The sequence below is a fragment of the Phyllostomus discolor genome, chromosome 5 (genome assembly GCF_004126475.2).
Source record: "Phyllostomus discolor isolate MPI-MPIP mPhyDis1 chromosome 5, mPhyDis1.pri.v3, whole genome shotgun sequence".
In the NCBI taxonomy this organism is placed as follows: Eukaryota; Metazoa; Chordata; class Mammalia; order Chiroptera; family Phyllostomidae; genus Phyllostomus; species Phyllostomus discolor.
In genome coordinates this window covers 163,963,815-163,977,825 of record NC_040907.2, presented here as the reverse complement: position 1 = coordinate 163,977,825, position 14,011 = coordinate 163,963,815, and the positions used below count along the sequence as shown (strand labels likewise).

General features: G+C 44.3%; 1 protein-coding gene across 4 annotated transcripts in view; it reads right to left on the bottom strand.

The window, feature by feature from the left end:
* The window catches only part of TRUB1 (TruB pseudouridine synthase family member 1), a 37,078-nt gene extending 26,132 nt beyond the window's left edge, over nt 1-10,946 (bottom strand). For 2 of the 4 annotated variants that reach the window (XM_036027361.1, XM_036027362.1), the window contains exons 1-2: nt 10,644-10,946; nt 7,084-7,182 (exon numbers count right to left, since the gene is read on the bottom strand). In XM_036027361.1, coding sequence (XP_035883254.1) covers nt 7,084-7,182; nt 10,644-10,905 — 361 coding nt within the window. In that variant the 5' untranslated portion in view covers nt 10,906-10,946. The remainder of the gene's footprint in view (nt 1-7,083; nt 7,183-10,643) is intronic. The other 2 variants (XM_028512283.2, XM_036027360.1) reach the window with 1 other exon arrangement.
* Between the last annotated feature and the right edge of the window lie 3,065 nt (nt 10,947-14,011).

The window sequence follows — 14,011 nt, the reverse complement described above, 5'->3', positions numbered from 1 at the left end:
TCTTCCCACTGCCTGCCCCGGCCTAAATCTGCCTGGACCGCTGCAAACCTCACTTCCCTACAACCAACGCATTCCTCTACCAATTGATACCATTTCTGAAAATGTATACTGTACACTACAACATGTCCCCGCCCCCAATTTTCACCAGGGCCCCAATGCCTACAGCACCAATTCCTTTGTAAGGCATTCAAAGTCCACCCTTCAAAACCCAGCCCAAATCCCAACTCCTTTATTAAGTCCACCCCAAGCCCCCCTAAGCTGCTGTGGTAACAGTCCTGTTAATTTAGGGATGAAGATAAAATACCGTCTGCCCCCTGAATGCTCTGTGAGCACAGCGCTCTTCAAATGACAGCCGCTGCCGCGGAGGCAGACACTCGGTATGACAACAGCGAAGACGCAGCGCAGTCTCACTCCACTCAGGGATCCCCGACCAACGGCCCTCGAGCAGCCACTCTGCATGCACACAGCCCCAAGGAGACTTCGAATGGGGCAGCCCGTTTTCTGACTCCGGAAAAGCTTACAACCTCATAGGGAAAACAACGCAGACAAGAGGAATCACGGGTGCTCAAAAACAAATGTTGCCTGAAAGAACGCGTGAATAATACTAATAACAACGCGACAGCTTGTAGCTAGTATGTGTGGTTAGTGTGTGTCCTGTCGACAGGAGCAGAGAGAGCAGCTGCTGCAGGAGGTAAGGAGGGAGCGCGCAAACGACTAAAGAGACCAGAGAGCCCTCCACTCAAGCACTTCACACAGTCTCAGGCAGGCCCTGCAGGACGTACAGCGTTTGAACACAGCAAAGAGAGAAGTGTGTTCTCGGGACACAAGCATGTTCTCAGATACAAGGATGAGCACAGTGGCTTTTTCCATCAGAGCGTGGGGGTGGGGGAGTGTCTTAAGAGCAGGCTGGCATGTTTAGCTTTGTCATGGTTGAAATGCTGAACTCATTTCCCTGCCAGTTCAGTCATCCAGAATAATAAAATCTAAAACAAGAGAGCATCTTAGAGTTATCCAGCTCAACCCTCTCGTTTGTGCCCAAGAAAACCGAGGCCCATTGAAGCCCAGTGACTAGTGAAAGCAGAACTCCAGGAAGACCAACACAGAAGTGGCACGCAGAAAACTTATCTGGAGGTGAAACCCAGCCAACGAGCAGCTTACATTCAAGGGACAGTTTAGTGGACAAACATTTTACTCAACTTTTTCCCATTCGAGCAATCAAAATTTTACTGGGTGCTTGCTGTATAGGTATAGAAACGAGTAAGACCTGGATCCAGCCCAGAGAGTTACAAAAACAAGGCACAGCATGAACTGTCACATTAGCAACAAAAAGGAGCAAGTAGGCAGGCTTCACATGCAGGAAACAGCATCTCAGCTGAACCTGGAAAGGCCAGTAGGATTTCGACAATTAAAGGAGACAGAAATGGGAAGTTTATGTGAAAACACAGCATTGGCAAAGATACACCAGTTTGAAAAAATTGTGACAAATTAAGAGAATAAATGAATAACAGGGTTTTCCAAGGACTGTCTCACAAGTATTGCTTTGTCTGTCTCCCAAATTTTCTGTGCTCAAGTGTTTCTTTGTAAAAGAAAAACAAAACAAAACAAAACCCCACTATTTCCAAACCTGTTCAAATGGCCTTGTATTCTATTCTCAAATCATAAAGATAGATTTTATATACAACAAGAGCCACTTGAGGACAGGAAAGGGTATTACACATGCAATTCTAAAGCTTTTTGCAATTGGAAGTTCCTACTACCATTAATTCTACAATGCCCTTGCAATCATCCTAAAAGATCTGTATTTTCCCACTTCTAAGAATTTATCTTAATAATCAAAGAAAAAATTTTATTCGTAAAGATACCCCTCACAAAAATGAGTTCTACTAACAAAATTCTGGCAACTCCAATGACTTCAAATAGGGAAATGGTTAAATAAGTTGCATTTTACCCACATGACAACACCTTACACTGCCATTGCTGCTCCAAACAATGCTCACTTCCTCTCAGAACTGCTTCTGCCGCATCCCACAGGTTTTGTAGGCTACGCTTCCATTTCATTTGCATTTTCTGATTTCTCTCTGATTTCTTCTTGGGCCCATTGGTTGTTCAGAAGTATGCTGTTTCATTTCCACCTATTTGTGAATTCCCACCTCTCTTCCTGTTTCTGATTTCTATTTTCATATCACAGTGGTCACAGAAGACACTGGATATAATATCAACCCTTGAAGTATATACAACTATATTTGTCAATTTTTCCTTAATGAAGTAAAAAAGTTTACAAGGAGTTTTTTTAAACACGATAAAATGCTTATGTAATTATGTAAGTAAAAAAGGATGCAAATGTACATGCAGTAAAACAGCTCAACTTAAAAAATTTGCATAGATAAAAAAGTAGGAGGAAATATGGCAAAAATATTAATAATTATCACTAGAAGGTGGAAAATGAGTAACTTATTTTCAACTTTGTGGTTTAAATATTTCCTAATTTCTACACTGTGATTTTATAATCTCTAAAGTTAAAAATAATCATTTTTAAAGTGATTCATAGAAAATTAGTTTCCAGTTTAAGTGATTTATAATAAATGGGTGTACTGGCTTACCAACTTAGTAGTAAAACAACATGAACTCACTGTCCCACAGTTCTGGAGGTCCGATGTGTGAGGTGGGCTTTAGTACACTAAAAATCAAGGTTATCAGCAGTCAAGGCATCAGTGTGGCTGCGTTCCTTTGGGTGGCCCAGGGAGACCCTGTCTCTAGAGCCTTCCCAGGGAGGGTCCTTACCCCTTCCAGCCTCCAGCAGGCACTCGCATTGCTTGGCTCGTGACCCTCTTTCATGTTCAAGGCCAGCAAGCGATCACTTCAACCTCTGCTTCCATTGCCACATCCCTCTCCTCTGCCTCCTCTTTCGCTTTTAAACTGACAACAGAATAGAAACAGAGGCTCGGATACACGCAACAGACCGACAGCTGTCGGGGGGGCGGGGGGGAGGAGGGAGGGACCGGGTGAAAGAAGGTGAAGGGACCAGCCAAAGAGCGCGTGTGCACAGCCCACAGACACAGACTGCAGTGCGGTGATGGCCAGAGGGGAGGGGTGTGGGCAGGGCTGGATGGGGGCTGGCAGGAGGGGAAAAATGGGGGCATCTATAATAGTGTCAACAGTAAAAATAAAGTTAAAAAAAATCCTTTGTGATTATACTGGGCCCACTTAGGCATTCCAGGAGAATCTCTTCATCTTAGAGCCAGCTGATTAGCAACGTTAATTCCATCTACAACTGTAACTCCCCGCTGTGATGTAACCTAATCAGAAATATATCGGAATATATATATAATAGGTTAATAGAACTACAAACCTGAATTTTAGATTGTTTTAAATTGTCAACTAAATTTTTAAATTTGTACCATTAATATTACAATAAAAAAAGCAAAGCAGTCTAAAATGGTAAAAGTAAAAGTATATTTTGTCACATAGGTCCAGCTTTTATTTTTTTTAAAATGGCTTTTATAAAGTACTCACAGGGTACAGTATACATCTCTACATTACAGGTGTCTCATAAGCTACTCCGATAGCCTTCTGAGTCATGATGGACTCCGCCCTTTCCAAGGGACCAGGAAACTGACGTCCACGGGGGTTCTGGGACTGGCCCTCGGTGTGTGCAGTCAGCATGCAGAGCAGCCGGGGCACAAACCCATGTGAGCCTAGAGCCTGAAACCAACTTCTCCTAAGTCTGCAGAAATATTGAGATAACAAACACTCCTTGTGCTGTGACACGACCACCGACTGGCAGTGACTGCGGAATGCTGCAGATTGCTTGTCGAGACATGAGAAAAACATACACAGACACAACCAGGTCCTGTGGGGAAATAGGGACGGAACGGCCACCCTCTCTAGTGGGGAGCGCCTTGGCCACCCTCCCTAGGGGAGAGCTTCCCATTCTCCAGCCGAAGCAGGCTTTTATTGGGTTCATTTACACAGGAATTCAGGTAAAGCTCATTAATCACTGCCAGGAAGTAAGGATCAAACAATAGATAACAAAGAACTCTAAGGGCCTATTTTGAGTCAGGGTCAGATAGTAAAGAGCTGTAAAACTTTGAGGAACAAACTTATTTCTTGCCTGGACCCTTATCATTTCATTGAGAGCATTCTAAACAAAGCAGATTTCACAGGATTTTACATATTCCTTCTTAGACCTGATTGCCCAGGGAACCCGCCCTTTCCAGCACAGGGCTGCACCAACCTCTATCATTGTTTCAGGCTTAGGTGGAGCAAGGGAAGTAAGGCAGCCAAGAGATTAGGAGATTTTCTCTCAGACAATGAGGACTCAGGTTTTGTCAAAGCCAAGGGTCGAGGGTCCATCACCCCCTTTTGCTGTAGCCCCCAAAGTCCTTCCTTGGGGCCTCCCACATATCATGCCTGTCTTAGATCGTTCCCCCCTTGGGGAATCTTACCCGTCATTGGCTAACTGACCAAGCATTGGGGGCCAGGCAGGGTGAAGTAAAAGGAGAAGAAGCGGCACTCCTGCCAGGGAGATAAGCTTTTGTCTCCTTGCTGGCTTACAGTCCAAATTCGTTCCCTCAGCCTCAGCCTCAGCCTTAGCCTTGGCGGGGGGTTACAGCTTCTGAAACCAGACAGGGCGGTTCCCAACAGTGCTGTGACTACATGCCTTTTTTGTTGTGGTTTAACTTTATTTCTCACTGGAAACTTTATTCAGCAGTTTTAGAATAAATAAATCTGACATATGAATATATTATATCATCATAAAAGTCCCCGTGCACTCCAATATAAAAAAGCGTGCAAATGAAAAATCATTTCCAATGCAACCACTTCCAAACATACAAATCTCAGCTGAATGTCCCCCTTTGTAATACTAAACTGGAAACTTCAACAAGATCCCTAAATGTTAGTGCTGACAATAAACTTACTTCACTCACTGCCTTGAATGTCACTACACACTGATGACTAAGAACCGCCAGAAATCAATGCAGTTGGTCTGTTTAGGAACAAGCAGCAGATGCTCCCCGCTCTCCTCCGTACTGACGGTGGTGTACCTGGGAAACAGTGGGGCAGGGTGGTGATGGCAAGCCCCACCTGATGGGAGCTGGGAACGCTAGGAACAGCGAAGCCACACCAGGGACCAATGGCGGAGAACGCTGGGCTTGACTGGTACTCCCTGTGGTGGGTGGGGGTGGGGGTGGGGGTGGGGAGAAGGGAACAAAGGCAGGTGCGCCCGGTATCTGCCATCCCAGATTCGGGCAATGGCTTTGGAACTGAGCAGACCCAGTTCAAATCCTGACTTTGCCACCCACTACCCATGACAATGCACACATCACTTTGTCTCTGGGTCTTTGTTTCTTTTGTAAAACGGGGATAATAAAACCTACCCTATAGGGTAGGTTTAATAATGGTTAAAGTATGTAATTTATGAATGTCCTAGGTACAATGTAAGAGTTTCATAAACAGCTATCATTAGTTATGGTTAAAAAAATAGTAACATTAATGGTCAGAATTTGCCTATTCAAGTTCTCTAATTCAAGAAAATTTATTTCCTTGTGTTTGCTTCTATTTTAACCACATAGTTAAGATATTTTTACCAACATGAATTAAATAATATCTATAATATTAAAAAATGCAAATTCATACCTTGTTTCTAATTTTCCTGAAAAACATAATTTTCCCCACTAATTTTATCCTTCTAAATAAGCACTCATTTCATCTGAATCACTTAGGTCAGGCTTGTTTGTATCTAAGCTTAGCGCTAATGAAATGTGTTAGATACTGTAGCACACTCACAAACCATGAGTCACAACCCATTAGTGCACTGTGAAATCAATTTGGTAGATTTTGATCAGCATTTAAAAAAATAGAATAGAATCAAGCATGAAACACCAGAGCATGTGAAAAGGTAAGTATTGTTCCATAAACATTGTTTCTAGTAAGAAAGGGGGAGAGAAGGGGGATCCCAATGTACATATTTCTGTGACCATGAATGTAGTTACAGGGAAGTTTGCAAAACATCTCTAGCCTGCTGATACACACTTTAGCAGTCTATAAAGATAGACTCCAGAACCTCTACCTGATGCCAAAAACAAATAGGTGGCATAAAAAAGGATAAATGATTGTTCTCTCCTCACTCAATTCTACCAATCTTCCTCCACAAGCAATAAAATGCTCAACTAATATGTCTCCAGGAGAAAGTGACTTCCTCTCAGGAACTATAAGGTTCACCTTCTCAAGAAAGCTGATCTCAGAGATTAGATTCTACATAGGCACCCCCCCCTCAAAAAAAAAAAAACACCATATACTTCATTGGGAGCCCCCAAGTCCACTCCACAATGGAAGATTCATTCATGCAAAGATTTACTACAATGATAGCGAACTTAGACAATGTATCAGAAAGGGAAAAGACGCTGGAGAAAGCCATGCATGGGCTTCCTTATTCTCCCCGCGCCCCTTAATCGGGAGGGGCAGGGGACACTCCAGTATGCTCCTTTCCCCAACAATGAAAAAAGCAGTAATGTAGGCAATGTTCCTGCTCAGGGAAGCCCAGGAGAAACTCAGCACCCCAAGTTTTTACTGAGGGGAGATGAGCGGGATGGTCCCTCGGGCATCCTCTGCTTGCAGGGTGGGGGACAAAATTCTGCACTCCAAGCAGAAAAGCAGGTAGGTGTTCGGCGTGAACACATCGCTCACACCGTCGAGGCAGAATAAACCGCCCCTATCAGACAGAAGGGTGGAAAAGCTCACGGGTTCCCAGTGGCCAGCGAAGGGCAAGCCTTGTTAGCAGACTTTCTAAAAAGAGCAATTTGGGGCCTGCTGTGTTAACTCTTCCCTACACAGATGCAAACGCTTCCTCACACATAGGTCCTATCCACACACGGAACAGGCTATTTCCAATGGCCTTGGATGCCTCACGCCATTTCAAGGCTTCTTTAGAAAATGGTACTATAAACCCAGTGGACCCGAAAGATCCCAAAGTTGGCTGAAAATGTCAAGGCTCTGCCTTATCTTTATCTTATCTGTTCTCAAGCAGTATTTCCTTCTGCTATGAAGTGACAGTTACACTAAACTCCCGTTCACATCTCTTACCCAGAACTCCTCGGGCCGCGCTGTCTAGAGTTCCTCCATGCCCAATTTTCAAAGTCTGCTTTTTCCTCTTGGTCCATTCTGAAGAAGGCATTCCAGCTTCTGTAGAGTAATTGGGATGAAAAAGGTAATTACCAAGACCAAGAAGAATGAAGGAGGATCTTCATAAATATAGGGGGAGGGGGAATGGAGTATTTCAAACAAATGAAATCTATTATACAAATGTAACATATTTAGATTGTGACACCATTACTAGCAAAGAACAGAGTTAAAAATGTAGATACTCTCTAAATTACAAAGAAATAGTATTTAAAAATGAGTCATCTAGAAACTAAGTTCCTTTTCTCATCATAAAAAGTAGCATTTAAGAACAGTAAGATACATGTCCATGCCAACCCATAAAAATCTGGTGAGCTGCTGGTAGTAGTGGGCTGTCAGACAGAGAATGACAAACAGCAGGTATTTTTCACATAGGCAGCTAGTTTTAAAATGTCTTTCCTTTCATTTCTAAGCATCCTTTGCTTCCTAGTCCTCTTCCCCAGTACCGCCCCCACCCCTGCCCAGGTATGTAACGCTGGGAGTGCATCTTCTGCGGGGCTACTTCCGAAAACACTATGCTCCCAAACTGTCTGTATTCCTTGTCCTTCTCTCCCAATCAAAGCTCCCAATGCCTTAAAGAAGCTAACCACCACAGATTATGTAGGAAGTAGGTAACAGTTGCTTCTTAACCTCTGAAGCCTTGATTTAAAAAAAAAAAAAAAAAAAAAAAACAAAGAAAGAAAGAAAAAGAAAAGGAAAAAAGAGGATGCCAACCCAGCCTATCTCATATTCCTATTGCAAAGACAAACTGAAAAGTTATCTGGAGGTGCTTCAGAAATGACAAAACACTCTAAGAGCAGGTAGCAGTTGCTGTTATTATTATGGCATATACAACGACATCGAAAGAATATTGGCTACTGGATTCAGATAAGAAAGGGGAGGAGCAGAAACAGCTGTTTTGGCCCCAGCCTGTCAAACCTGCCTTGCCACTACCGACATCAAGAAGACAGAAGATGCAGCAAAAGAAAATGAAAAGAGGGGACAGAGAGAGGAAAAGGAGGAAAGCAAAGCAATTGTGGAAAAGCTAGATTAAATGCCCCTACCCCCACCCCCCACCCCCCCCCATAAAACGGTGCTGGGTTGCTCAGCCTCGCCACACGATAACCACCCTACTGAGACAGAACCAGTGTCTGGAACCCAGTCCCAGTGTCACTCTCTGAGTACGAGACCCCCCGCTGGGAAGGGCTTTAGTGTAAACCTGTAAGGCCTGACCTGGGCTTCAGCCTGTCCTTGCACTTGCAACCCATCATGCATCTCTCATCCATGCGTTCATAGAAGCCTTTTAGGGAACTCTCTGTATTTTCAACTTGACATTCCTTGGAGTAGGAAGGCCTCTAGGTTTACTGTCTTCTCTTTGTGTCCAAATTTAGGTCTTTGAAGTTCTCAGACATACTGCCCCCTCTGCTATATTGGAGTTTGGCTCTCCCCACTCATGCCATGCACGAATGAATATTCAGTAAAGTCTTTTCTAGCTATAAAATTCTGATGTTTCAGGCCTTGAAAGATTCAAACCAAGAAGAGCAGGGATTTTAGTGTGGCATGAATCAGTGTAAGGAAAGGCAAGGAATGTGAGTACACAAGGGCCGTGACCACTGAGCGTGGTTGTCTAACCTGGCTGGCATTGGAATACGGTGCCCTGGAATCCGCATCTTTAAGAACCTTCCTAGGCAATGATCACAGCCAGTCAGAAAGGCATTCGGGAAGGCTTGGTCTAGCGAATACAAACACAGAGCAGGTCAACCACAGGCAACGTAGAAATGGAGAGCAGCAGTGAGAAGGCCCATTTCTGACAGCCACACAGAGGAGACGCAACAGAAACCAAATCAACAGCCACACTGAGGAGATGCAACAGTAACCAAACCAACAGTTCTTAACACACCAGATGGTTACACTGAGGAAAATGCAACCCCAAAGAGGCCAACAAGATTCTGGTGGAATTTTGTTGGGAACGGGATGGGGGTCGTGGCTACACCCGAATTTCCACAGTGGAGGTCAATCTGAGTGGTTCCCAGAAGGTGGCCCTGCAATGCCCTGAAACAGTGTTTTAACTGAGTTTCAAGAAGAAACTTCAGTGCTGGAGGCAGATTAACCAGAGCCAGGATATGGCTTTGATCCTATCAGAAACCTGTCCGAGACAAAGAATGGTAATCATTATAGAGGAACAAACCAGCCTTCATTCCGTTTAGCTAACAAGCCAGGCCAAATGAAAACCGCCATTCTGCTGAGAGGAAACCACTTTTGACACCACAGAACTTGTTCCTGATGCGATTCCTTCTTTGACTATCTCCTATACCACCCATCCCTACACAGGAAAATTTAACAAAAGAATGCGTAGCTATAAAACGGGGATTAAACATTTGCAGGAGCACACCTGTTGCCAATAAACATTTTAATCTGTATTGTGTATGTTTTAAGTAACAAATTCTTATCAGAATGATTTGTTTTCAATTTTTTTTAAGAAGTGCACAGTTTGCCAGAGGCTCCTAAACAATGTAAGACAGGCAGTTCCTGCACTGGTTTAACGGAAAGACAGGCCAGGGCCACATTCTGGAGGGCTTTCCACATGCAGCTGAATAGTTTACCACCAGAAATTACTAGGCTACTGGCTGCTTAAGAGATGAGACGGTATCTTTCATTTTCACCATACTGTACTATCCCTATCCCTACAGGCTAGTACAGATCTGGTTTATTGTAAGTGTCCGATACTAAGGTTCCTTGATGCCACTGTCTGAAATGATCTACTAGGCAGATGAATGGAGAGAATCTTCAGGCTTTGCTAATTCTCTTCCAGCGTATGTGACGAAACCAACAAAAAGATGCTTTTAGAGAAGTGACCAAGTTATATTCAGTGTTCTCCAACATGTGGTCCGAAGACCGACACCAGAATTATGTGGAGCAATGGTTTAAAAGTATGGTTTCCTAAAAAATACCCCAAATGCTCAGCGTTACAATCTCTGGGAGCACAAGGGTTAGGACTTTGCACTTGTACTAGGGACTCTAAGTAATTCTTATGCCTACTATGTGAAAACCACTGTATTAAATCTTCATTAATAAAACAGTATCTGCACTTCCAACATTATTTTTAATGCAGCTTTGGGGGTAGAGAGTCAGTCCTTACTCTGGGTGGGGTTCACCGACGGGAGCCAAAGAGCTCCTCTAGGGTCAGATTACAAAAAAGTTGGTCTGCAAGTTCAAGAGCTGAGGTTTATTTGTGTGTGCGTGGGTTTTGATTTGCTTTGCTCCCGAGAGCGGCAGCTGCCAACTAGGCTACAGGAGGTCACGTCAGGGCGAGTCCGAGCCCGCGCTGCCCCAGATTTCTGTCCAGATCTAAGGCAGTGGTCCTCTGCCCTTTCCCTTCCTTCTATCTCTTGAGTCATGAACGCACAAAAAAGCCCAGGGTGCTGTCTGCGGCTTCCGCTCTCGCGGCGACCGTCTCGGCCTGGTCCCCACCCGGGCTGCAGTACCTGCCAGCAGCTTCTCCTTCAGCCGATTCAGCAGCTCGGCTGAAGTGGGCCCTTTGGGCTTGTGCACGGCGAACACGCCGCTCAGGGACAGCAGCTTAGTAGCCAAAGCGGCCTTGGAGACCATGGCTTCGGATCCCGGCCCGGCCGTCGCTGGCGAGGTGGCGGCCGTTGCTGCAGCTGTTTCTGCAGTTTCAGGGACCGGGGCTGTGTCTGCTACCAGAGACGACGACGGCACGGCCGCCACCGACTCTGCAGCTGCCATGCTTTTCAAACCCAAAACGGTTTGCGTCTGTAGTCGCACGCTGATGACGCAACAAAAAAATGCGCCCGACCTCTCTCCTTTCCCAGACTTCGAAGGAGTGCCCTTGTAGATAGGGTTGCAAGGGCTTGTGGGAATTGTAGTCCATGACCTCCGCTGGCTGACAGGTGGCCCTGCGCTCTGATGGAGCACGTGGTTTTTCTCCTAAAAGCTTCTTTGCTTCTTAGGCAGTGTGAGTTCGGCGCCGTGGGTATAATTTAGAATTTCAAATCCTAAGCTGCGGAACTGGAACACTAAATCTGTGTGTATTTTCGGGGGCGGGGGGGGAAATCTCTTCACATGCCACCTGCTCACCGCCCTTGAAGAGCTAGTAAGACCCAGCGTCCAAGAATAGAAAACTTAAAATTCTGACTTTTGCATGGCTCCCTCGCTTCATTCAGTTTATTGTGCTCTTGGATTTACGGTTCAGAATTAAGATACACCTGCCTATTAGCTCTATTAGAGGAAGGAACCAATTTACTTCGTTCATTGTTGTATCATCGGTCAGTGCCCCACACGTAGTAGGCCCTTAAATAACGATATGGAAATGAATGAATGGATCCTAGTTCTTCAAATTTCCCAAAGAAACTTCTAGGCCTGGCTAATACGAAATCACGTGGGCTTATTTTAATGCCCCTCAGGCATTCCACCCACCTTCCAACTACAACAAGCCACATGTAATTCTTCATCATTCCAAGATTTTTAATTTTAACTCTTCTGTGGATTGCATTCCTTGGTAACACATCGCATAGGTATCCAAAGGCATTGCTGCAATGCATAAAATTAAACTTTACTTTCCATGGGAGGCCTCTCTAGAAGATATTCACTCCCCAGCAAAATTCAGGAACATCGTTCCGGTCCTGGCACGAGGCAGAGTGGAAAAAAAATTCTCCATTTTACTTCTGCTGCAGATGCATTAAAGCACACCATGAGTATGGTCAGACAGATTCAGTTTGTCTTCATTGTTTTCCCAAGTTTCTTTGCAGCTACGCTTCCTCCTCCTCATCCTCTCGCACATTCACCTCTAATATCCCAATGATGCCTCTTAGCTGCGCAGATTCACCAATTAGGGGACCCTATCTGAAGCCCAACAAACACAGGGAAGAACAGTATTTTAAAGATGGTGTTTATTTCTTCCTATATGTTCACCATTCCCCACTTCAATCAGATCACCAGAGATCACCAGGCTCTCATTAAACTTCTGGGGTGCACAACAATACAAAGGTACTTAAAGACTCAGAACCGTATGCTTATAATGGTGAAAATGGTAAATTTTATGTTATGCATATTGTACCACAAAGAGAAAGGTTGAAAACAATCTTTGGGGAGTTTTTGCAAGATGGAAAGCTGAAAATTTTTTTAAAGGAAACCACTCTTGTGGTCTATTACAAAAAGCCTAAGCTAAGGGAAAACATTATGCATGGGCAAGGTAGGGGGATGGGGCGGGGGCAGGGGCAGGGGCGGGGGAGTGGTGCCCTGGAGACCAACAGAGAAGAGAATTATTTTGAGAATAAGGAGAAAGAAAGATGGACAGGTCCCAGGATTAGTAGGTACCTGCGCCTACTTCAAGATTTTCCAGGAGGGTAGCATGACTTCAGGTGGGATGGCTGCACCCTAGGGAGCCAAGCACCCTTTACCTTCAGCAAAGGTTTCTGTTCTCTCCTCACAGTCTAGAAGCAGATAGCCAGGAACTGTCAGAGAAAGTTTAAAGGAGACTTCAGCAATGATGACTTGGAGCTTAGAGAGCCTTTACCCAGTGTCTAGACATCAGTAAGCTTCCCTAATTCCATTGTGACTCCAGGCTGGGGGGAGTGGAGGGAGGGCAGAACTAAGGGTGAAGAATAATACTACCATTTGAATCTTGCACAAGCCCAGTGCAGAATCAGAGTTAACGTGATGAAAAGAAAACAGAGAAATGGATGTTTCTCACATATTTTTATTTCTGGAATGCTAGGGAACGGCAAGATTAATTCTACTCTGCTGTCAAGTCTGGATTCTTGGCATCAAAGCACTAACCTCTAATTTACCAAAGTAACCGACATCTCCGACATCAGACAAGCCTTGAATGTACAGGTTCCTTTACCTAATATATGCACGAGTTAAGCTTCTTTGGTTGGGAGTGACAGAATTGGATGCATACCAGCTTAGGGTTTTCAAAAGATATTTCTTTTTTTTTAAGATTTTATTTATTTATTTTTAGAGAGGGAAGGGAGGGAGATAGAGAGAGAAACATCAATGTGCAGTTGCTGGGGGTCATGGCCTGCATCCCAGGCATGTACCCTGACTGGGAATCGAACCCGCGACACTTCGGTTCGCAGGCCATGCTCAATCCACTGAGCTATGCCAGCCAGGGCTCAAAAGATATTTCTAAATGATTCATCAGGAGTATGCTGGAAAATTATGCAGAATCTGCGAAGTTCTCTGTTGTCCTCTCTCCCTTTCTCCACCCACATTCTCCTCGTATGCTCCCCTCTTATGTTTTCTTCATTCTTCTCTTCTGATTTGAGCAGGACTTTTTTTCTTCTCTTCATTCCACATTCTTGGTTTAAGCCATCCCGTTTTGGTCCAATTCCAAACACATTCAGGATGAAGTCACTTCCGGCCACCTATGACACATAGTGCTTCCTTCCTTTTATCTCTCAGCCACCGTAGTTTCCTCCCTCACTTTCTTGCTTGATTTTTCTCAATGGCATATTTCATCAGACGTGCAACATATTTACTCATTTTGTTTAATGTCTTATTTCGTCCATCAGAAAGTAAGCTCCATGAGGAATTTTTGTATGTTTTATCTCCTGCCTGGAAGAGTGTCAGAGATAGCACTCAATAAATAATTGTTGAACAAGTGAATGAATTAACATGGCAGCTCCAGCAGAAACCATGTAGACCAGAGGCGTCAAACTCATTTTCACAGGGGCTGATTTTCACATCAGCCTCTTGGTTGCCTTCAAAGGGACAAATGTAATTTTAGGACTGTATACATGTAACTTACTTCTTAACTGTTAAGGAGTTGAAATTACATTTGAGCTTTTGAAGCTTTGAAGGGAACCATGAGCCTGATGTGACCCCCGGT